Below are 25,500 nucleotides of genomic sequence, written 5' to 3' on the forward strand. Positions count from 1 at the left end.
GTATGGCTGCGTAAAATGGTCTGTCTGTGTCTTTTTCTTTGAATTCATTTCTTGGCTAATGGAAGGTGTGGGCCAAAATGTTGTGACATAAAGGAGTTAATAAATGATCTATGGCATTTGATGATTGTAATGTATTGATGAAGCAGTCTGCTTATAAGGATGTTGATTATTTCGTTAAGACTCCTCAGTAATGGAAGGACATACCTGTAGTTGTGATGCATGTAATAGTGTCAGTATTATTATAGTGACCTCATTGTACCCAGCCCAACATTAGCACTGCTCTGGCACTACCTCTTAATTACTTACCTTATGATACAGTTCATTTTTGCTCATTGAGTGAAGTAATTTTTTTTAGTAGCTATGTGCACAGCAGTCTAACTTTTGACATTTAGTTATGATTGGACATGACAAAACATCCATGCATCTTTCAAATAGCTTGTCATGACAGCTACGACTTAGCTGAGTGTTAAAAAAAAAAATGCTCTTCCTCTTTTAATAGAAATGGTAAAATTTATATTTGTGTGCGGTGGAGACAGGAGAGTATATCTAATTGCCAATGCAAACTCACTAAATCAATGATTAATTACAGTCATCTCTTCAGTTCTTAAATAAATTAAAAGTGAAGCCAATTTGACTGATGAAATCACTAACAATTTGCTGGGTAGAAAGGTGCTCAATGGTATTCACCACCAAATTGCTTTAAAGAAGTATACATGTGATTTGACATCTTGGATGGTGGCACTTAATTAGCATAGCAACTGTTGACATAGTTTGTTGCTCTTGTTTATGAATACAATCCATCCATTACATCATATTATTATTACATCATTATATAGTAGCTATAGCTAGCTACAAGAGTACATTTGGTACTGTACATAGTCTCGCGTGCCCGACCCATAAAGTCTGGTGCGCGAGACTATACTGTACATTGCATAGTCAATTTTATTTGTTCAGTTTCCAAGTCCATTTCTTAGAACAGATATGACCTAAGATGTATCATAGCTTTTCCTTTAAGAAGACTTGCAATGATCTAACTTCGAATAGTGACTAGTGTTATACAAGTAAACCATATAAACATCCAACTGTAGTGTTGAGGGAATGAGTGGATGTCTAGTTTTTTGGTGATTTCTACGCTTGAATAATGATGTGTGTTAAAGGAAAGTCAAGGACTGGCAACACTATAGGTTGCATTTGGTAGTATGTAGGGTTGGCTACCTATTATAATGTTACACGTGTCTTACTAAACTTGTAGTATATCATGTCTATACTGTGTAGACATCAGAGTTAGTTATTTGAAATATGAAATCCTTAGGGGTCACATAATAAAGTTCAAGTTATGAAAAGAGAACGCAGAATTCAGTGCACAACATTCACATGTTAACATGATGCATATGTGCTGAAGCTTTTTTAGCAAGTAATTGATGATGTATGGATACTATGCATGGAAGGATATTATGTATGTAGACGGCTAAACTCTAAACAACTGAATTAATAATCAAAATATCACAAACTTGAATTTCTTTCTATTCCCCAAAAAGATATTCCTAAATTTATAAGTGAGTGCTCACAGTACTTACTGACATGACATTGGTGTTATCAATGGTCAATTGAGGCTGTGACTAAAAGGAGTGTAGTAAATATTGTATGGTCTGATTACAACTAGTAGCAACACCTAACAGACTGTATGACTGGTGGGTTTGCATGAGCAGAGTGTTTATAGTAACTACAATGGATTTGTTGTCACAGAACTAGCCTTATGAAGACTATAAGAGAAAATGTTAAGCAACAATCAAACAGTTTCTCACATAACACCCGTAGGCTACTATAACTTGCAAATTTCCGAGTATGCAACATACACTCTACACCATCAATCAGCCATACATCATACATGCACGTGTAGTGATCTCCATTCAAATTGTCTTCTTACAATGTAACACAGCTGTGTAATACAGCAGGCCTGCAAAATAAACACTTTATTATTTGCAGGAGTAGTTTATGCCAGATTTACATGTCATCACATCACAAGCAACCATTACAGCAATGATGTGTGGTTATAGCTAATTGTATGTATTAGGTGTGGCTGTATCATGTTACAATATGTTTAGTGCTGCAGTTGTAGTGCATGTATGATCCATGTACCAGTGTATCTACACTACTTCCTCATGCACTAATGACCCTGCGGCTTGCCTTTTTCCAGTGAAATAGTATAGCTATTATAGCATGCATGGGTATAAGTTATAGCAGGAAGGCTGCAGCTGTGAATATACGATCATACATTACATTTCTACTTGTGAGGTACACAGAAAGTGACACTTTGATTCCTGGTTTGCATACGTACTATATTGTAGTGATCTATCCAAAGAAACTATCAAAATTGGCAACAAGATCATACGTTTAGTAGTGGGACATTCATCATGTAGAGGTATATTGCTGTAGTGTGTGTTAGTACTAAACATGATTGCTAGTATTATAAACAGGTCACTTTGTAATAGTCTAGCCAATAACATTACTATGTGTTGGATAGCAGTTTGAGTAACTAATTACATAAACTGCTTTAAAACATGTTAAGTATACTTTAGAGAAGGCACACAAAAGACTTGTTCCTTATTTCTTACCTGCAGAATGAAAGATAAAAGAATGTTTTAGTGTATAAATTTTACATAATCTGATTAGGAAATTGTGGTTACTTGGGCAAGACCATTTGTATTCAGTTATATGAATACGTTTCCAACAACTTGTAATTCATAGAAAACCGTCTTCCTGATGTGATACTATACAAATATTGTTGGGACTTTACCATTAGCCTATTGTACCTTTTGAAGCCCTTAATGCACACTGATGTGTTTAAAATTGTGTCCCATTTCCTTTGTGAGGTAAACAATAAGAAATAAAATAATAGAAGCCATATTTTGTATGTGGACAATTCTGTAGCAACAAAATACCATACAGTTGTATCTGACATTATTTTTCCTGCATGTTATAAATGAATTATGTGATTATATATGGATGTAACACCTGCCATATACACACATCACAGTATTGACCTATAATAAACACAATAAGAAAACTCTAATAAATGGTTTAGTACACAAGTATAACATAATTTGGTATTTCCTTTTAATAAATTAAAAAGCAGCTAAATAACTTACTGCTCATTTCTGTGCGTAAGAAGAGCCTTCATTATTACATTGAAAAGCTACTTTGTAAAACAGTAAGTGGAATAAATGTAATGCAATGTTGACAGCCTGTAGTATGTGGCTCAGTAGACCATTTGTTTTGTTGTAGCACAGACAACAGTGTGTTCTACCTTATCACAGGACAGTAAGATGATATACATATAACTGATTGGTACAAATTTTTATCAGCATGGTGAAACCTTCCACAAGTTCAGAATAAAGGTGCAAGAAAATTAAAAATTTAAGGTCAAATAAGTGGAATCCCTCATGTCAGCTCCAAGCATGCATGGAGCCTAAAAAACATATTGGATTATCATATAATGTAGCAGCTCCTAGCAGGCTTCCAAACTCACTATGCTCATTGTGACCTCCTCCACAGAAACTTTAGTAAAAGGTAAAAGATTTATTCACTCTGAACCAGTGAGGCTGTATAATGGTCAAAACCTGACTATAAAAGTGGTCACATTAGAGAGTTGACTGGCCTTATAAGAAGCACGCAGACTGTTAATATAAGTGTATCTAACTACCACCAACCATTGTCAGTGTTGAAATCACCACACTCATTTGGTCAATTCAAGTGGGAAGCTAGAAGAAGCCATACTGACCATCAAAACAATCAAATGTCCTTTACTATAGTCACAATGAGGCATACTAGGATGAACACCATTCTGTATTGGAACAGAGACCATAACTGTGGTAGACACTTTCTTATACATAAGGGAATGTATACCATCCCCCGTTTCACTGCTTGTCAATACATTTCAACTGTGCATACAACTGCAAATGAATCATATTCATTTATATTACACAGATGAAAATGTACCTGGAGATGAATGCTCTATTAGAGCATACTATTGCAAGCGCAACAGTGATCAGTTTCATTCGGTATACTGTACCATGTGTATAATAATATGTATATAGCTAACAGGTGGAGCCTTGTACATATAACCCATATAAATACCAGCCATCGTGACCACCTCATGCCAAAACTTAAAACTCACTACCGTTGTTATGCATCACTGTAAGCAGTGTTTGTAATGGTATACTTGCCAACGTATTCAAATTTGCTACTCCCTGTTAGGGTAAACAAGCCTCCCTCGGCATATAATATTTCCAAATGAAACAACACACAGTGATATTGATGACAAGTTTAAGGTTGACTGTCTTTCTTACCGGCAGCTTGTTGCACATGTGCTGCTGCAACAAACCACACAATTATTCAAATTAGGATTCATTTCATGTTGCTTCCACAATGACAGCTACAACATGTAATACACAACTACACCAAACTAGACCATAATTTAAACTATATTTAAAACTTGTCACTAAAAATAGCAGCAAGGTGGAGGTGCTACAAGATTCAAATAGGCATGTAAACTTAGTAATCCTTGAACAATGCTGAACATCACACTAATTAAAAATATATAGTAAGAGAACAAGATGTAGTGTCTGCTACTAATACAAATGATTTTTTCTACAACTTAAATTATATTCATGCACTAGGCATCTGAAAAAAGCTCTCTCCACCATGTGCAATGAAGATGGTATACTACTTCCATCACTATGGTTACAATTTTAATGATACTGCTCTTTACAAAAAGCCATTGTGTGCATGCATAATCATATACATTGCAAACCTTGCCATATTGGTGAAGGTGTCCTATTAAAATCCCCCGTAGTGATTCACCAGTTAGCCTAAGATACACAAACAGAAACATTAAAACTTACCAGTAAAATAATGGCTTCCAATAGCACAAAGAATTTTGATATAATAGTAAGCAACATCATCTTGGTGCTTCCATCACTCCCACAAACTTAATTGTCTAAAACCTGAATTGTGCTTTGTACATGCGTATACTGTACAATAGTTTTGTATACACAAAAAATGTATCATCCATGTGTACACTACATACATGGAGAACATGTACAGTTTGCTATGACGATCTTGTAGTAAAATAGACTACGTCATTTGTAGTAGAAAGATCTTTCATAGACTACGTATATATGCTAGACAAAACATATTTCAGTAGATATTCATGATGATCACATAATAATACATCAGGATGAAGTGTGGTGTATTAGATTACAGGATAGTGTGTCCTGTGGTGTGCTATGGTACAGTTTGAGTGATGTAATAATAACAGTAAAATTAATTATCACCATCCTGGAGCAGTTTGTGCCAATCTTCTCATTCTCCTGAAAAGCAAAATTACATCACAAGTGACATCACAAAATAATTTAAACAGGTAAAGACTACAAGTTGTGAGCTGTATTAGGTACGCACCTTGTGTTTCTGTCCTGGTCTCTTATCTTCTTCTCCATCTCGGCATCACTTAGTACCTGTATTGTGGGACCCCATGTTTCCAGATCTGCTGGAGGTCTGACTGGCATCTTTACTGTTGGCAGTGGAGCTTCACTAATAAAATTTAAAAAATGGATTGTGGTAATCAAAGGGAAATTCTCGTCACTACTTGTAATCATTAATGTAGGGCTGCAAAGGATACAATTACCTGCTTGGATTAAGGAGAATTATAAAGTAATCAAAGACAAATCAACTATTACTAGTATAGCAGGTAAACTACTAATAATTCTTACCATTTCACCTACGATTTACTCTATATTCTGATCAAGGCATGTAAACGATGTTGATTATAATAGCACCTGCAAATTGGTAGTTGGTTAAAATGGTAATGTACCACTCTGCGTGGGCAGTTCAAAGGCACCGCCAGTGCCATAATTTGTATATTGAACTGCTGCAGACCGCAGCGAGTGCATTATAACTTATAACGCACTGGTTGCGGTTTTGTAGACCACAACGAGTGCATTATAAGTTATAATGCATCGACCGCAGTGCAATATACAGATATTGCACTGGCTGCGGTTTTGTGCAGCATAGCACAAGTGCCGGTGGCGAAGACCACTATGACACCTCACCTAATAGGTGGAAGGACACTTCACAGATCACTCGAATTCTTTTATAGCCTGACATGTAAAGGTCGATTGTGGGCCATAACGTCACCAATACGTATAATGTTTACAAGCAGCCAATGGCGATCGAAAAAGCCAACACGGGTGGCCACAACTCTAGTCTACATATATATATTAATGTACTTATACACCTTACTAATCTGGTGCCATCTTAGCCCAGATTAAACTGTAGTCCACTTCGACAATGACTCAATAAAACAAATATATTCTAAATAATACTAACCTTTACGTTCGATTGTGGTAACCAGTTTTGTCATGCCACCAGATTCGAGTTTAGCCAGTGTGAATAGTAAGAATTAGACTAGTATCGTTTAGTAGTTGGGTTTTGTTTACTTAAAATGTCTATTTAGCTACTTTTTTTCGCTCGAGGGAATCCCTATGGCGATTAGTCTGGCGCTTAGTCTATATGGCGATTGAGTGATCACGCTGGCATGTTGAGCACTACATAATGAGAGCCGAACAGCGAATGCAGGTTAGTGATATAACCCCATAGCGTACTAGCTTTCAATGTCTCAGGTGGCTGCAGTACTGCAGGGGGACGTCATCGCAACGTCCGGCTTGGTTACCCACAATCGATGTTAGAAACCTGGCCTTTATAAGTGTTACAGCTGTCTTGTGAGACCCTCTCCACCTATTAGGTGAGTGGTACATAACAGTTATACAACGTGCACTCGTGCTCTGCCTGTATAAACGCACTTGCCTTCGGGCCTAACGGCCCTCAGGCTTGTGCGTTTATATCAGGCAGAGCACTCGTGGCCGTTGTATAACTATATAATACAGCCTAAAATGGACAGAAGTTACTCTGGACACTTAACCATGGTCCCAATTGTATTAGTGTGCATAAATTTGGACTCCTGTAGTGCTGAGCAACATGACAATATTTTAGTCAAACCATGGTCATCCATTCATATAGTCAAACCATTAGTCATCCAACCATTAGTCAAACCATGGTCATCCAACCATGGTCATCCATTCATTCGTTTTTGATACTGTGCAATATTTTGACTAATGCAAATATCGTGGATTCTAAAACACAAATCTTATCTGTACGAAGACAGTACATATGAATGGATGTGTATATACTGCAATCAGCTTTCAACCGAATTATATTATTATTGAAAAATGATTAGGGTCTAAGTCTAGAACTACAGACCAACTAATGCATGCCAATGATTTAGTCATACTGTAATATCAGGTTGACAATACTGTATTGTTTATGAAATGTCAAAACTGCTCAGCACTATTCTGAATTCAGGACACCTGACTACAGACCCCTGACTATAGACCCAAGCTGTCAGGTGTTGCAAGTTAATCATTTTCAAAATGTCATTGCAATTACACTGATCATAACTCGGTGCCTTGGATACACATTTTTCTGTAAAAAACTTTTGTGTACAGCAGTAGTACAATCAGTCAAACTCTCTGGCTACTACAACAGATAAAAGGTAGCCAATCATATCACATTGCATATCAGCTTCAAATATTTGATCTCCATGTTCACACGTTAAATTATCAGGTTTTGTGTACATGATCAGTTGACAACACAACAGAAACACTCTGCACATGGCTTTGCTGTTTACCCCGTTTATTGACAATAGGTTTTATCTGATACGCAGCCTCATGCCGACATGACAACCATAACAAAGTGGAATTCATTACTCAGCTTAATTCCATTTATAATCAAAATGTACTTGAGAACATTGTTTTCCAATATATTATACCTGTTACCAATAAGGTTGAATAGTGAATATGATGCCAAATATAATGCCAAACTCATACATATCACATAGCTAATACAAATTGTTATTTCTATATATTACATGATTGTTACCAGTAAGGTTGTGTGTACCTGAATGCATATGTTCTTGAGTGCCAGCTCAGTTGTCCTCTGATGGAATAAGCTATGGCTGTGACAAACTCTCCACCAAGTCCCAAGTCAGCACACAACTTCCTGGCAAACTCCTCAGGACTGTTCAGGGGGTTGGACAGGTCCCACTCAAACTGGTCCACCAATGAGATGTTACCAACATGGAGATTAAGCTAAGGAAGGAAACAGGATACTTGCTTAGATAATTCTGTGCATGCGTGCGTGCGTGTGTGTGTGTGTGTGTGCACATGTATATATGTGTACGTGCGTGTGTAGTATATTAAATTTATAGTAGTAACAACCTACTTATCCTCTCAATACACTATACACGTTATTGATGGAATATACTAGTCAAGATATTTTGTATAATTTGCTATTTCCTCTACAACAAATTATATCACTGCAAGTGATTTGATATCACCAAACTACAAGGTGTCAAATTAAAATAAATGCTTCTTACACTAGATCACTTCTTTATTTAACCAGGTGTATACTTGTGACTTTGTGTCCTGGTTTCTAATGCACGCAAACACACACACACACACACACACACACACACACACACACACACACACACACACACACACACACACATGTTTGTGCAGCATGTGCATGTGAGCGTGTGTCAGAATTATTACTAACACTTTACAGTGACCAGCACTGAAGGTCTGACAGCAACATGTGCTGCAGCCTTAGGATTACCTAACCTAATTTCAAGGACTTAGACTTATTGACTTGACATAGTGACTGACTTAATGACTGAAAAGGCGTAACAGAAAAGGGGCCAAAGAAAGGAAAAAAAATCCCTCCAACCCCAAGATTCGAACTGCAGGTCACCCAATGTCTAGTCGGGGCCACGCTCAGTCTTCCTCCAGGAGGGATGGATGGTTAGAGCACAGGCCTGGTAGTCACAAAGTTCTAGGTTTGATGTTCCATGATATTGTTGTTTCTTCGAGCAAGAAACTGTGCTCACATTGCTCCAGCCTACTCAGCTACATATTGGGTACCTGGTGGGAATTGATGCCCGACTGTTCTTGTCTCGCTTAGCAGTCATTGTCGAAATTAGGGATCTATAGCCTCATGAGACTTGGACAGTCCTGCTGCAGGTTACTATTCCTGCCCCAGCTGCCTGCACAGATTTGAGAACCTAATGGTGCACATTTATCCCAGTTTGATGGGAGACAGTAGCTGTGTTTTACACTGCTGCAGGAGACTTTACCTCGTGTGTGCAGTGTATGTGTGTGTGTGTGTGTGTGTGTGTGTGTGTGTGTGTGTGTGTGTGTGTGTGTGTGTGTGTGTGTGTGTGTGTGATGACTAAGTACCTTCATTTGTCAACAGGCTTACAGCCCATTAAGGTCCATACAGCTGTACACCATAATATCCGCCACACAGTGTGGTAGAATGATAGCTAGGAGGGCACTTCTCAGTGATTGGGTATTAGTAGTGTTCTTATAACTGAAGCCCACTGAGAAGACAACAATGTTGTGTTTACTTGCAATAAGTTATGCATATTAATCCTACTAATTGTTTGCTACTGTACATATTGTATTTTGGTGGTTACTGTGGTAACTAAGTGTCAACTAATTTGTGTGGCTCTTCCACTTGTATCCCCACTAATGGCCAGTAATATTATCTATACAGAGCTCTACCACACTTGTATATCACCCACACACACCCACACTAATCACTCCCCCTAACTGAGCACACAAAATGGCCATCAAATCACTACACACAGTCAGTCAAGCAGACTTGAAGCCATAGCCATCAAATGGCCACACAGCCAGTCTGCCCTCACACTAATATATTGCAGTCATGCACATTTAACACTGAACTAAATATGAATATCGACAAGCACATGTCAGGGAGTGGTGACAAGTACAGAGGACCACTGATGTGGTCAATGTACTACAGTACTGTAGGATTCCCAACAAACTTCTCTGAAAATGGGCTGAACTCTGGACAATTTGATCATGGTAACACCTCACATTGTTGTCATGAGAGAACCAATACTCTTCATCATGTAACACAGCCAGTCAGAGGACACCTGTCTAATAAGGCCATCACACTAGTTTCCAACATATGACACGGATAACTTGATACATGACTGGACTAGGTAAATGAAAACATTGTCTTAGGGTACTTCAAAAGGGCCATTGTACACATTAAGTTTGACATAGCACATGGTCACACAACACACGAACAAGTGGATACTGCTTTTCTACAAGATATGTACAGTAGGCACCAAAAGATCTCTTAAATAAAATTATTTACACACAGTGATAACTAAATGAAATGAAACACTTCAAATACACTGTGGTGTTTTAATGATTCTCTGTCAAAATTTTCTGTAAATGATATTTGAAAATGTACAAGGAACACATCATACTCCTGAGTCTTGACAACTATACTCCATACTAAATACTCATACTCTACATTCTTGATGACTACAGTGAACCCTGTTAGTTAGGACACTTGAAAATGAGGACACCTGCAAAATCTGTACACTTTGTAACTGTCATAAAGTATGTAAACTGACCTGGACACCTTGATAATCAGGACACTTTTGGTGGTCCCATGGTGTCTTTAATACACAGGCTTCACTATAGTTAGACCATCACACAAATCTCTACCATATGAGATTACAGTGGAAGCTCTATCATGGACATTTTGGGACCCAGAAATTCACACAATATTTGCTGTAGAGGATTTCAGAGGTGAAAAAGGTCAGACCAAAGTCTTTGCCCTTAACAATAAGAAGGTTTTATTTGTTATGTCCTTAATTCAGGGAGTTTGCTAAGATAGGAGTCCACTGTAGCTCCCCAATTCGATAATGCTGAGCTTATCCCTCACGGTGAAACATTGGAGGGATGAGTAAAGCACATTTAAATTGAACCACTTTTGAAGTACACTTTTTGAATGATAAAAATTCAGTGAAATGAACTCTTTGGAATTCAAAGAATATCTTAGGCTTATAGTAATGTACAGGTATTAAATCACAAGAGCATCAAAGCCTTGCTGGTTCAATGGGCTCCTTTATTCAGCACACTTGTAGTGTGTGTTATGTCTGTTTTGAAGTGTGATTGAAGTGTTTCATTTCATCTAGTCATCACTGTATGTAAATAATTTTATTTTAAGAGATCTTTTAGTGCCTCAGGTCGTGATACAAGCAATGTGTGTTCAATCTCTAGACAATGTTTCCAGTGACCAGAACTGGGCCTGTGAATGTAATGTGATTTCTATGTACAGCGTATTACCTCCTGGTCCTATATTTGGCTCTAAAGTTATAAATTGAGACGAATGAGGGAACCATAAAGGCTTGGTGAATGATTTCCTTCACTTCTGGGTGGCAGAAAGCAGGTACCAATAATACCACTAATAATGGTGGTATGAATGTATGCACATTCTTCACACAACAGCTCGTTCATGGCTCCCACTACCAGTCAACTCTAAACTCTCTGTTGCCATAGCGCTTTAATAGGAATGAACAAGTTGTTTACAAAAAAATCAATTAAGAGAAGACCCCCAAGATTAATTTAATGTATCTATACAGAACAAGAACACCATCAATACATGTATAGCAGAGATATAGCTTGGTTCCCAGCATTCCTTTGAATCCTTTCTCAATGGCAGGGTTTTCATATGCAGATGGCAGGCTCATAAACATATAAGAGCTAAGTGTTTACAGTTACAGATTCCCAAATGCAGTCACTTTCAAAACTATTAAGGCTACCAACAAACAGAAACAGCCACATTGTCGTCAATTGTCATCTGCACATCTGATAACTACACAACTTTGTACGCCACTACTCAGTCTTCACCTGCCCTACAAGCTGTAGGGTAAAGTACGCACTTCATTATCTACATGGACACAAGGTCATGGTGTAAGTATATTCACCAGATTTAGGTAATAAATATATTCTAAGCATAACCAAGAGTTCACAATATTAAGTAGCTAGCCCTTCCTGGCATTGGTACAATTAATTCAACACTGAAAACTTTCAAAATGAATGTAAACATCAACAGATACTTAGTAGTCACACTTTGCTGCATAAACATCGAGTGGTAACTTTCATAACGGTCTCTATACTCACCTCCTCTACATTCTCATTGTACATTATAACAAGAACAATGTAAATGCATTAGCATACTGTCTATAAATGGTTCAATAATGGGTATCCTGAAACACAGGATAATGAGGATATAGTACCCAGTTAAATTTTGCACAAGCTTTACACACAGTACACACAAGTACTAGTACACACATGTCACAAGGCATACCTTAATGACCACCCTCCTATCATCCCCATCATCAGGTATGAGGTCACTGCTGAACTGTTCACATTGTTGTCTGATCTGTGATGCTACTGGAGCCATAAACTGTGATGCTGGTAACTCCAGGTCATCGCATAACTGCTCAGCAAACTGCTCTGGTGTCACCAGTACTTCTGTAGGAAATTGAATCAACGTAAAGCCATTCACATATAGAAATTTAATTGAAGTAATCATAAATAATTTTTTATTTATGTTACTAACTGTACGTACAAGTGACTGTTCAATTAGAGTATTTTGTCACACAAACAGCCTCCAGCGCTAAATAGATGATTCACACTGCAAAAGATGCCGCACTCAGCTACCTCTAGTATAATCCTTGATTTAAAAAAATGGAAATGTGGGCAGGATGAGAAACTAACAATTACCCTCATTTTAAGCTAGGGTTATTCATTGATAATTTGAGCAAGCATAATTCCCAACTGGGTAACCATGGGATCACAGTACAGGAGATCAGAATGTTACACAAGTGTATGCTATATTAGAGTATACAGGGTAACAGAGAATATCTGCATGTACCATTCTTGTTCCATGTAAAAGTGTCTCGTAACTTTTGTCCATCCATGTCAATATCTAATCTGATGGGAACTAACACTTCTGGTAACACTGCTGCCTCATAATAAGAGTCTGGATCTTTGTCATTAAAACTATATCAATAAAAGGTGAACAATAGTGCTACTATATACAGTATTAATTTCTACACAAGTACACATGTAACCCATTTGTGTACTTATGGCATGTAAAGTTATACTTGAGCATATAAAAGCAAATTGGGACCTACTGGACATGGCCACAATAATGAGTTGGTCTTAGTAAACAGGTGACCACTAGATGAGCTTCACTTTTAAGTATTAACTCTATTTAATGATGCAGTTAAGCTGTAACACGTACAGTTAGCTACACATTAAGGCTTAACCTCAACAATCATTGATAGCTACAAGCTAGCAACACACCTCATACACTCACATGTTAGGAAATGTCTTTACTCTCTTTGGAGCTGCTCTTGTTCGTGGTAGAGGAGTAGCACATGGCACGGCATCAAGATGAAACGAACTGTTAGGTATCTGTGAAGTCCATGTATTTTTCTTTCTTGATGAACTGCCATAACCACCAAGAGTGTTGGACACAGTACGTTCCATCGGCGGGTGAGACACCACAGATACATGATCTGCACCAGCTGACTGAACACGAAACCTGTCCTCTTCTCCTGCTAAAATCTCTTCAACTTCTGACGCTTTTATTATCTGAACATTAGTAGACAGGTTAGTGTACCCAACTCCCATCTCCATCATCTGCTTCCTCTCTTCCTGAGATATGTTTCTCCTCCACATTGATGGGTACTTCTTGTACAGAGCCCCGCGGAACATCCTCAAATAATTGCCTACTTCAGACCCTATCATGTAATCTTCACCATCTTCTGTCAGCTTGAATGGTTTCGGCTTTGTGCCGTACGTCTTCATGGTCGTACACAAAGGCCTTTTCGGCACTGCTAAATCTAACAAATCCCGATCAGTCATTGTCGTGGATGGAGGATTGCGGGAAATCGACCTGTCACTTATTCGAAAAGTGTCACCCAAAATTCAATTCGTTAAGTTCGAAAATTTAAATTGTGGGTTGAAGTTCTTTTTATTATGGCGTTTCCATCGTTACCGTCCTACTCGGCCAGAAACCCCATCACAAGAGAAAGATTGATTGTTCAGCGAAGGGCACATGACGCGGACCGCATTGAAAAATGGACAGAACACTCGCGCTACTTCACTACCGCTGACAACCGTTCTAACAAAGAGAATGAGTGGTCATCACAAAAATCCTTTCAAAACAGGTAAAACAGTTAGCATAAGAAACCCAGTGATTATCAAAGATTAGTGTGCACCAGTAGTCCTTACAAATCTTGAAAGGAAAGCTTTATTAGTGACTGTGGGACTCTAATAATGGCGGGAATAGTGGGCCAAATAAGGCCAGGCAAACTTGATTACTTGTTTCTCATCCACAAAAGTTCGGATTTCCATGCTGGTGGGAGGCTATTTTCATTATTCATTATTAAAGAAAATACTCCAAAAACATGCTGTTTGCTACTATAATGTACCTATCAATGTAATGCCTGACTACCACAGATATGGGCTGAGGGTGGAAAGGTCGGGGATGATGGGGGGGAAATGATCACTAAATTTCCTCGACATAGTGGGAATTTGTCTTCACTATAGAAATTCACTCAGGCTGCAAAAGTGTGTGCTTTCAGTTTAGGAAAGACTGTCTCGGGTGCTAACTAATACGTTCATACTTACTCTGGCAGCGCCTGTCCCTTCACAAAAGTAAGTTTTTGTGAAGGGGCGGGCACCGCCAGACTAGTTCATACTTGAATTAACTCATCACTAGACCAACTCCACACACTGTACAGATCCCCTCCTAGCCCCAGTATTCCCAGGTTTGCAAGTCGAGACTTGGTCGGGGTTTGCATCGCCAGTACTTCCCTAGTAGGTGGGGAATTGTAATTTTCAGTGATGCAAATCCCCGCCTTCCCCCATCTCAGCCCATATCTGTGGTAGTTGGGGATTATATTGATAGGTGCATAAAGGTTAGCTAAAGGTTTTAAAGAACTAGTACTTACGTTTTACCACCATATCTGAGGTGTAGCTAAGTTACATTTTCTGTGCTGTAAAATGATAGTTAGCATCAAAATAAGTGTGCACGTGGTTGATAACAGCAATACTGAAATTAGAGACGGTGGGGTAAAAAGGGATGCGGGTGGTGATGAGAAACAATTAATCAAGTTTGCCTGGCCTATAGTATGTTCACGTTGAGCTGAATCCTCAAAAACATTTAATAACTCATGGATGCGATTACACATAATCTTGAAATTTGGCTCATTTGTAGTACTGCTTGACCCGCTAAAATATTTCAAAATCTTTTTGTTCAAATGTTTGACATAATATTTACGGCCAATCAAAATTTTCACAATACATTTCCTATGGGGAAGCCATATAAGTACAGTGTCCATTACAGCCCTTTTCCGAACTTGTAATGGAGCCAAACCGTTTGTGTCTGTTATTGACACCTTTGAAAAAAATCCACTTTTAATTTTTAGCTGTTTTTCAGGATTCAGCTCAACGTGAACATACTATAATTTGGCAACTTTTGTAGCACAGTTGGCTTTGCTTTGTAGTATGACTGCATATCAGAAGGATACCCAGCGAGAACAGAGGATGGAGAGGCTAAAAGAACGCAGAGAAATGTTGTACCACCAACTACAAGCAGAAAGGGACCAACTAGAGGTACGTTTTAGTTTGGCACGAGTTCTGTAAATGCACATATTGGTTGTAGGAGGAACTGAAGGAGCTGACACTTGGTAATCAGATGTCTCACATGAAGCAAAGGTGATGTAGTAAGTACATCAGTGTACAGTGAATTATGTGTGTGGTGTAGGGCTGAGGAGCTAAAGTCTCATCGAGAAGATGAGAGAAAAGAGGTGAAGATTATGCATTATGTGTGGTGCAACGCATATACCGAGAAGCTGTTGGTTTTAGTTACAATAAAAATTGCACACACATGCACACACAATATTTACCTCCTTAAAGTTTCAGTTATGGAAGTTATGAACTCAAAAATTTCTTCACATGAGCATTGGTGTTTGTATTCATCAAACACATAGGTAGCATTCTGCAAAACTACCTGTAAATCATGTAGATATTTCTGCATCTACCTACTGTGAAATTCCATACATGTGTATCTTTAGGTTGCTCATCAAAAATTGAAGGAACACTTCAGAGCTAATTGTCCTGAGATAAGACAGGTACAATGTAACAATGATATGCAAGTACTTCACTGCCACAATGTTGTTGACGTAGCTGGAGTCCCAGCAACATGAGAGAGCAGTACACAAGGCTTGGGAAGAGCAGAAACAAGAGAGAGAGGAAGTATGTAATCCACCGACTGTTCTATTAGAGTGTTTTAGTGATCTGTTTACAGGAAATTGCTACAGCTAGAAGAGAGAAGGAGAGGTGAATGTCTATCAAAGTTGGTCTACATGTCTCATTCACTCTGTAATGACTACAGGTATGAGAGGCAGTTAGACTATGAGAGACGAGCAGCCATGAGAATAGAAGAAGAAAGACAACGGAAGAAGAAACTGTGAGTCGGTTCAACTATGTTTGATTAAAAGCAAATGTTGAACTATTGTAATAGTGATGTACATGTAATGTATATTACCAATTATTAAGTTAAGATGATTTTTACCTGTAGCGCCTGTGCATATCCTGTTGTGACTTGACGTGTTATGTATAGGAAAAGGGACACTAAATGATCATATTATATTTACAGTATGTATTGAGAAGTGCACATGTGTTCTATGAAATATGCAATAATTATTATAGTAATACTGTTATTACAATGTTGTGTGCACTCGTGTTCTCCAGTGAGGAGCAGAGAAATGCTGAGATGTTGCAGTCACAGATGGCAGAGGTCAGGAGGAGGGAAGAAGAGGCCGCCATGTTGGAACAGCAACAGCATGCACTGCTACAACAGCAATGGGAACTGGATGAAGCTGTAAGTATGAGGTGTAATATCATGACCTAATAAAGATGTTCTTCATGACCTAATTAATAATACCACTTCATTACAGTGACTGGTCCCAAACATAACTAACGTGTACTTCATGACCTCATTTATAAGACCACCTCATTGTAGTGACCATAGCTAAGGTGCCTCATTTTTAAGACCACCTTATTATAGTAACCATGTCGATGCAAAGCCATGATTTCTACAATGTATATCTAACACTAAAACATCTAAATAACTTTAGCACTGAATAATATGCAATGGTGTTGATGATATGTGCGTATGTGTCAGGGCCCTCATGATTAATCAGTGAAAAATTTAATTGATTAATCATATATGCACGTCATCAATATAAACTCTAAATAGTGAAGGAAACAATTTTCAGTAGTATGAGAATGAAGCATTACCATCACTAATTGGGTTGGATCACCATTTATTAACCAGATCTTGAGCTCTTAACCACGTGCAGCTTGTAAGTGTTGACAATACACTGAATGATATATAGTTAGTGTTGCCAGCTAGACTACTATAGTATGTTCACGTTAGCTGAATCCTGAAAAACTGCTAAAAATAAAAAGTGGATGTTTTCTCAACAGATTTAACGTTTCAGCCAACCAGATGATTATTGGTAACAGCAAAGGTGTCAACAACAGACACGTACTGTTTGGCTCCATTACAAGTTCGGGAAAGGGCTGTAATGGACACTGTACTTGTATGGCTTCTCCATAGGAAATGTATTGTGAAAATATTGATTGGCTGTAATATTATGTCAAACATTTGAACAAAAAGATTTTGAAATATTTTTAGTGGGTCAAGCAGTACTACAAATGAGCCAAATTTCAAGATCGTGTGTAATTGCATCCATGAGTTATTAAATGTTTTTGAGGATTCAGCTCAATGTGAACATACTATAATTGTGATCTAGCTACTTATCAACTGCTGCACTCTCCTTTTGTAATTACCCGCCACTATAACATCATACTATAGGGATGGGAAATTATTCGTTATCATGATAATCATGATTATTTTATTGGCAATAATTGACATCGTCTTATTTTCATCAACTAGTGATAATCAAAATTGGCAATTATCGTGTAATAATCGTGATAATTGAGGAACTTTTAAAAGAATAATCATTCAAGTACCGTACGCAAGGAAATTTTGACATCAAAAAAATTTGATGAATCGGTTTAATTCGTCAAATTTAAATCCATCAAATGTTTATAAGCGCCTTTAATAGTACAGGTTTTGTCTACAATTTCTTGATTTTCGTCAACATTTTATTCGTCAAATCTGCTGAAGTGTGAATTTGTCAAATTTTTCATACGTCTAAATTTCCTTGCGTATGGTATTTTAGTGTTATTTTTGTTGCAGTGTAATAGCCATGATAATGGCTCATGACAATAATCATATCAATACCGCCCATCTAGGTGATGTGTAACTACCACTACCACTACCACATATTATACTGTATACAGAATTGATCAAGTGTAGCTGATGGTGTATGCTACATACTTATATAGATTAATCTTGATTTAGTAATTGATGACTAATCAATTAATGAATCAATCGAAACTGAGAGCCCTAGTATGTGTCAGGGCTTATTTTAAGGGGCTCACCCCCTTCCCCCCCCTTCCCCTTCAAAATCCAGCCTCTTATTTTCTCAACAGTCCACCATTTGGCTAAAAATCACTTCCACTTGTGATGATTGTTTTTAAAATACCTCACAACTGCTATTTTCTTTTTTACACTCTCCAAATCTGATCTTTTAAAAGCTGTTTCATTTTTTTTTCTGCCCTCAGACTCTCCTAGCTTCAGTATGCTGAGTACGATTTGCACATTGGTGAGAACACCTCAACTGCCCAACCAAACTGGATTACTAAATTCTACAAAGAATTCATTTATTCTTGCTACCCTGTAATTTATCTCTCCTCTACTAGCACTTTACCAACCACACATGCCCCCTCCTGACTGTATTTCTAAAATAAATACCGTGCGTATGTGTGACTGTGTGTATGTGTGACCGTGTGTATGTGCGTCTATATGTGCATACTATTGTGTGTATGATAATAGGAGCAAGAGAGGAAGAGACTCGAAGATGTTAGGAATAAACAGAGTTTTGGGTGAGTAGTGGGGAAACCATTCACCATTTAATAAGAGTGTCTGCTGTTTTGATGTGTAGACGTATACTGAAGAAACAGATCAAAGCTCAAATGAGAAGAAAGTCCAAACAAATACAAGATGAATTGGTACATATATAAATATATGAGTCTCTATTGGTCTATCTGTGTTGTTCCATCTTTTACAGGAGTTGGACTTGAAGATCCTAGAGCAGCTAGCTGCCCAGGAGAAGGATGAAGTGATATTACAAACTTCCAGGAGAGAAAAGGCCAAGGCTGATGCTGAATGGATGAAGCAGGTGATAGTTTCTTTATGATGTACATACGTATGTGCTCACATTTAATGCAACACATGTGGTCACATGCATGAACACCTGTTCTACATACAATACACAGTACCTTCATGTACACAACTCTCATAGCATACATTTTAGTATGGTGTGTGAGAGTTGTGTATACTATTACACATGGTACAACTCGTGGCACATGGTATACTCTGTGTACCATTTTAGTGGTGGTACCATACAGTACCAGAACTGATCCTCTACTACTGCAGGTTGTAGCTGACCAGCTGAAGTTGGAGAAGCAGAGAGAAGCAGAGCTGGACTTGCTCTACCAAGAAGAGGCTGCTAAGATCTGGGAGAAGAGGGAAGCTGAGTGGGAGAGAGAACGCAGGGCACGGGAACGTCTAATGCAAGAGGTTAATTAGAATTCAAACACTAGCTCTGTGTGTGTGTGTTTGTGTGTGTGTGTGTGTGCGTGTGTGTGTGTGTGTGTTGTGCTGTATATAATACATGTGTGCATTGGGCGTATATGTGTAGTGTTACCCTCATGTATACAAGTGTGTGGTCCTTCAAACTCACCCACACTGTGCAGGTGATGGTAGAGAGACAACAACAGATAGAGGAGAACATGATGGCAGTTAAACAGAAACAGGTACAGTAGCTATACATGCCAGTCAGTGTTGCACGTACGTATCTTGCCATGGTCACACAATAGAAGGATACCTATAGTGTAGCTACCCCTTAGATAGACTAGTGCACATTGACCACACAATACCCTTTTGTATAGATAAAGTGTGCATTTTTCTTCCAACAAAGCTAGTACCAACTACTCCATTTAAAGTGAGCCTTCACTTACTTCTTTGAGTCAACTGCCCCATCATTGAGATCATATCAAGGAAGTTCACTATCATTGGGCCATATTGATATTTTGGTCCTTATGGTAGTGCTGAGCAATATACCGAGTACATTTTAGTCAAACTGTGGTATCTGTTCTTGATACTGTACAATTTCTTAACACCGCAATACCATGCTTTAAAAAAAACCAAAAAAACCAGTCTTTCTGATCTTCACTATTTGAATGTAAAGTGTACATATGAAGGGATATTGACTGGTATACAATAATGTACTGCAATCAGCTTGCCAATACAATTTTGTCTTAAGTAAAATGTTTAGAAACTGTACTTCTGTATCTGTATCTGGTAGTAGAGGTATATGGCATCTAACTAAGGCATACCAGTAATGTAGTCATACCGAAATATCAAGTAACAATATTGTACCATATATGAAATATTAAACTACTCAGCACTACCTTAAGGTGGTCCAATTGATGAGGGATCACTGTACTTATTTTGTGATGACAAGGTCTGATTCATTTGTATGCACTCACTGATCATAGCAAGAGTCTATTGAGAGGAGAGAGGAGTTGCTGAGAGAACTGGAGGTGGCTGACCAGATGACCAGAAGGGAGTCAAAAGAAGTTGAGGCAAAGAAGAAATCACGAGCTAAGGAACTGCAATCTCAAGTATGAAGCATGTGTACACATCATCAGTATGCATAATTATCCCATGCACCACCATATGTACGTACGTGTGTATGTGACCTTCTTTGCAAAAAGCAGTCGTATAGCCAAGTTGTTAGGTTGATTACATTAGGAGTAATTATTGGTCAAACTTGGAACTTTGGAAAAGCCATCAGACAGGTTTTTTTGTGGAGCCGGTCACATATGGTATATGCTTCAGGAACTCAATGGTGACCTACCACCAAACAATACGTATTGCAAGCTATTGCAACCTTTCAGTACAGCATGATATAGTCAGGAAATTTATAATCATATTCTACTGTAATCACACCTTGTCAGCAGTTATTCTAACCTCAAGTTTCTTGGCCATTTTATTATTATGCATGTCCCAAGTCCTCATATTGTTCTGCATCATGTTCCACTATATTACACATCTAGGTTGATGAGCGCAGGAGACAGGCAGAGTTGGCTAGACAACAATATGAAGACATGATGGAGGAACAGAGGTATGTAACCATGTGGATAATTGGTCAGTATTTGCTGATTTTTATTTGTCTTTCTGGATCAAGAAATGTATTTATGAATGAATGCATGATGCATGTTGAGATATTAAATATTTTAAAAATGTGCCCAAGTTGTATTCCCTTTTAATAACCTTGCAAAGGTATTGCAGATACCAAACTGAGGTTAGGCCTGTCCATTCATGCATTGTGTGCCTGTGTGTGCATGCCTCACCTGCCAACCACACCACAGGAGAGCTGAAGGAGAGTATGGTATGATATTGGAAGAGGAGCAACGTCAGATCACCAGTAGAGGCTACCAGCCTAAAGTGAGCAGCACATGATGTGTGCATGTATACTACATGTCTGATGTAGGCTTTTGGAAGGCGCAAAGTTGCATGGACTTGACAGAATATGAAAATTGCCCACATGATCCATTTGAATATACATCACTTATGTATCGTACTTGACATACCAACATGTACTGTATTTTATTTACTTCTGTATGTGAATTTGTATTGTCATTGAATAACTGTATAATGTGTTGTTCAGTTTTTGACAAATCTGATGAACTGTTTAAATGTAGTAGCTGTCTGTTTAGTTTGTCAGTCTCAAAAGTGAGGTAATGTACCTAACAAGGGAGTCATAAAATACAACACAAGAGACCTAGCTGGCTACTTAAGTGAAGTCTCGCTAGCCTTGATGTGCGTCTCCACCTGCACATCTAGAACAGCTAATACACCCAACCCCCCTGCAAACTCAACAGTATTATATAAATAACATATTTGAAAAGAACAACATGTACTGATAATAATTGTTACAGTATAATATGGCAAAGACAATTTAGCAAAAAGGCACAATACACACAACTCAACAGCTTATATCTACTATTAAATTGATAATAATAAAATGTTTGATGCTGTGAAATATTCTTGCGATAATAATGTCTTCTACTAACACACACACGGTGTGGCCATGCTAAGCTGTGGTGGCTCTGTCAGTGGGTTTCATTACATCTGGCAAGTCTGGTGGAATGGAGTAGGGAGTGATACTGAGGTTCTCATAATCTGTGTCATCTGAGGAAGTATGACATTTGTAAACATTGGATAGGTGAAGAAAAGTTGACATAAGATTTTATGGAACTTTTGATGAACACCTCTCTCAATATCTGACAAGAAGAAATTACTAATTTTTACGTCTTTACTGTCTTCATGCAATTTCAAAATTTAATTTTTTAGCTCTGCATGTGTGTAGCATGCAAGGGTTGCATTTTGACCAAGATAATATCACAATCTAAACACATTCACAAAATTATCTACACTGGTATTAACATTATTTTGATATGTCGTTTAGAACACTGTCAGTGGACAAGACCCAATACCGCTGTAGATGCTTGTTATAGTTTAAACAAACACAAAAAATAATGCGTGCACTCTTCCATTGAATGCATGCCACTACATGAGCACACACACACACTACAGCAAGGCCATATCTGCTATACCTGACACCACAAAATGTGACCTCTGGGTATTTCACACTTTACTACATTGTCAGTGCACCAAGAATGTTCAGTTGCACAAAGCAAAACATACCCCAACAGAAGCTAACAGGTTAGACAATCTATTTGCTATTAATGTTTCTGCTAACATAAGGACAGCTTTACAGTACACAGGGTTCAGTCATCATACAATGTAGCGTGGGACTAGCTGGACATTCTCATCTCATATGAAACAGAATTATAAATCTGCTATGCTAATGGGTTCTTAAATTCTCTGGCATAAAATCCTACAGTATCAAAATGCTGCATAAAAATTTATTACAGTGAAACCATTTCAGCATCTTAAAACTAGCACATTTAGCAATCACTTCATTATCAAGTCAGAGATGAATTGAACAACCAGACAGCCTCCAGTGCTGAAATGGATAAAGGATCTATGAATGGATATATATATATATACATATATATACATATATATATATATACACAAACAGGGTGACTAATAATAATAGATGCCTCGATAATCAAAGTTACTCAGAAAAATACCCCTCTTAACTTACTAATTTTAAACACCAGGCCAATTTCAGCGGGTTCTTGAGCCTTAGCGTTCTGCGAGGTGAAGCCGCAGTCACCCAGCGTCTTGTCGTCCTCAAGCACTTCTTTAGTATCTATCTTCATCAGCCGTTGTTCCTCCACTGGCTTGCCACAAATCCCGTCAATCATTCGCTTCAACTCTATCACTTTCGTGTCCTCCCTAGCGTCTAAGTATAAGGTCATCCTTTCCTTACGAACTGAGAAGAACAAATCCTAGAGAACGACCAATAGCGATAAGTCTCCGTTATAAACGACAGTACTATATTCGCTTACCATTTTGGCTCCTACACTGGGCTTTAATTAGATATAAGCTAAATTATTTCTTTACGTGCTTCAGTGCCTTAGGAGTGGGCGTGGTCAAGTCACGAGAGTGCTAAAGAATCCCGGACGATCCCGAACAATGACGTCTTTATTTACACGCTATTTAGTAAACGCGGAGTGAAGTTTCGCTTTGTATCTCGAGAGGAAGAATGTCAGGAAGACCAAAGAAGGTAAGTGTAGTCTGTCATGTATGTGCAGGGAACCCGAGGGAACTTCTCCTATCTCTCCGAATTAAGGCTACAATAGGAATCCTTGTCTCAGAAAGTTATTGAGGTTCTCTAGTATTGTGTATTGGTTCATGTGTTTAGATGCTAAACATTCACATTTTACAGCTGTCAAATCGGACTGTATTTAGGTCTGCTCTTCGTCGCTTTCTTTTACTGTAACTTTTAATTGTATTTTTGACTGTACTGTTTTGTATTTTGCAACTGTGTGGCTGCTTGTCCTGTGTGGTTGCTTGTCCTGGGTGTATATTTGTTGTCTTTATGTGTGTGGGGAGCACGTTTGGAGGCTGTAGCCTTCTGTGTACCCACTTCTTTTGACAAAAATTGGTAATCTAATCTAAAGCACATAATAATCTGTTGCCGAGCTAGTGTAGCTTCTATACTGGCCGGAGATCGTAACCCAATCAAGCTGTTAGTTCAGGTAGGCCAGTGTCACTACTACAAACAGCCATTATTGCAATCCTTGTTGCCGTCGCATTGTGTAATATCATAATCCACACAGTGTTTTAGGTATTATATTAGTCGTAGACACTGATGATCGCAGACTGTATGAGTCTTAAATTATCTGAAAATGTCATTGTGGGGTTTATTGATCTGCTAAATATTCACATTCTAATCTGCACCAAAAATCATCAGATTGTCACTGTCGTTAGGCCCCTATTTGGTGATTATTAGTTTCTCATCCAGCCTTTCTAATTATTATGATGCGGGCGGGAGGGTATTACCATTATACCATTATTTTATAATATTAACACACTGATGTACAGACCTTGTCCAAATTGTCTTTCTTTCTTACTACAAACATTTCCTTCACCAGCTGATTCTACTTTTCGTGATTGCCAACTGTTTTTCGACAGTCAACTGAAAGCCTGCTGTGATGAAGCCGATAGAACACGATTGCAACTGGTACTGCAGCAATTTGCTAAGGAGAACAACAGTTCTCTGGCGATATAAAGCGCATTGTAGCGTTCATCAACAAAAAATTATACTCAGTATGGTATCACGTGTTCTTCTGAGCATGCACAGAGTAAATAATGGCTTACCATGCGGTAGCTTAAGATGGATGCGAGCGGTGGATGAGAAACTAATAATCACCAAATAGGGGCCTTACATATAAACTAAGGTATTTGTGACCATATAAGGTATAGGAATGTATGGTACGTAGTTTCTATGATTATCTGTGTAATGTATATATATATTGCTATAAATAGCAATGTTGAGCAAGCAAGGTCTTGTTTCTTTGCTGATTCCCATTGTAAACACGTTGAACAAGTCATGCTGTCTATATGTGTAGCCACTATGACCCAAAGACAATAACAGGATTTTTATAATAATAAACTTTGAAAGTGTCCAGTAAACAGGACTGGTATTACCATCAGTTTTTTGGGATACACATTTCACACAGTTCATTTCACTGTGTCACATAGTCAAGCACAGTGGCGTAGCCAAACCCGGGCAATGCCCTGGCGTCAGACTACTTTTCCCCACCATCAGCCACCCACAGTACTTAAAGACGTGGACTGGAT

General features: G+C 38.2%; 4 protein-coding genes across 4 annotated transcripts in view; 2 read left to right on the forward strand and 2 right to left on the reverse strand.

The window, feature by feature from the left end:
- Positions 1–5,197: 5,197 nt before the first annotated feature.
- Positions 5,198–13,961, reverse strand: LOC136244991 (SWI/SNF-related matrix-associated actin-dependent regulator of chromatin subfamily B member 1-like). The gene is made up of 6 exons (XM_066036518.1): positions 13,327–13,961; positions 12,880–13,007; positions 12,310–12,476; positions 8,014–8,204; positions 5,461–5,592; positions 5,198–5,372 (listed from the first exon to the last, which is right to left on the reverse strand). The coding sequence occupies exons 1-6, from the start codon at positions 13,875–13,877 to the stop codon at positions 5,333–5,335; spliced, it is 1,209 nt and encodes a 402-aa protein (XP_065892590.1). The 5' UTR covers positions 13,878–13,961; the 3' UTR covers positions 5,198–5,332.
- Position 13,962: 1 nt separating this feature from the next.
- Positions 13,963–21,922, forward strand: LOC136244990 (trichoplein keratin filament-binding protein-like). Its single transcript, XM_066036516.1, has 18 exons — positions 13,963–14,182; positions 15,524–15,632; positions 15,682–15,734; positions 15,784–15,826; positions 16,094–16,150; positions 16,206–16,274; positions 16,327–16,358; positions 16,414–16,488; positions 16,773–16,902; positions 18,988–19,037; positions 19,097–19,163; positions 19,223–19,333; positions 19,591–19,734; positions 19,911–19,970; positions 20,715–20,840; positions 21,276–21,343; positions 21,591–21,666; positions 21,713–21,922. The coding sequence occupies exons 1-18, from the start codon at positions 13,992–13,994 to the stop codon at positions 21,743–21,745; spliced, it is 1,494 nt and encodes a 497-aa protein (XP_065892588.1). The 5' UTR covers positions 13,963–13,991; the 3' UTR covers positions 21,746–21,922.
- Positions 21,923–22,105: 183 nt separating this feature from the next.
- LOC136244992 (elongin-B-like) lies at positions 22,106–23,818 on the reverse strand. The gene is made up of 3 exons (XM_066036519.1): positions 23,703–23,818; positions 23,396–23,642; positions 22,106–22,413 (listed from the first exon to the last, which is right to left on the reverse strand). The coding sequence occupies exons 1-3, from the start codon at positions 23,703–23,705 to the stop codon at positions 22,316–22,318; spliced, it is 348 nt and encodes a 115-aa protein (XP_065892591.1). The 5' UTR covers positions 23,706–23,818; the 3' UTR covers positions 22,106–22,315.
- Positions 23,786–25,500, forward strand: part of LOC136244989 (uncharacterized) — a 29,459-nt gene continuing 27,744 nt past the window's right edge. Inside the window, exon 1 of the mRNA XM_066036515.1 lies at positions 23,786–23,920. Coding sequence (XP_065892587.1) covers positions 23,900–23,920 — 21 coding nt within the window. The 5' untranslated portion in view covers positions 23,786–23,899. The remainder of the gene's footprint in view (positions 23,921–25,500) is intronic.

The sequence above is a fragment of the Dysidea avara genome, chromosome 14 (assembly GCF_963678975.1).
Source record: "Dysidea avara chromosome 14, odDysAvar1.4, whole genome shotgun sequence".
NCBI lineage: Eukaryota > Metazoa > Porifera > Demospongiae > Dictyoceratida > Dysideidae > Dysidea > Dysidea avara.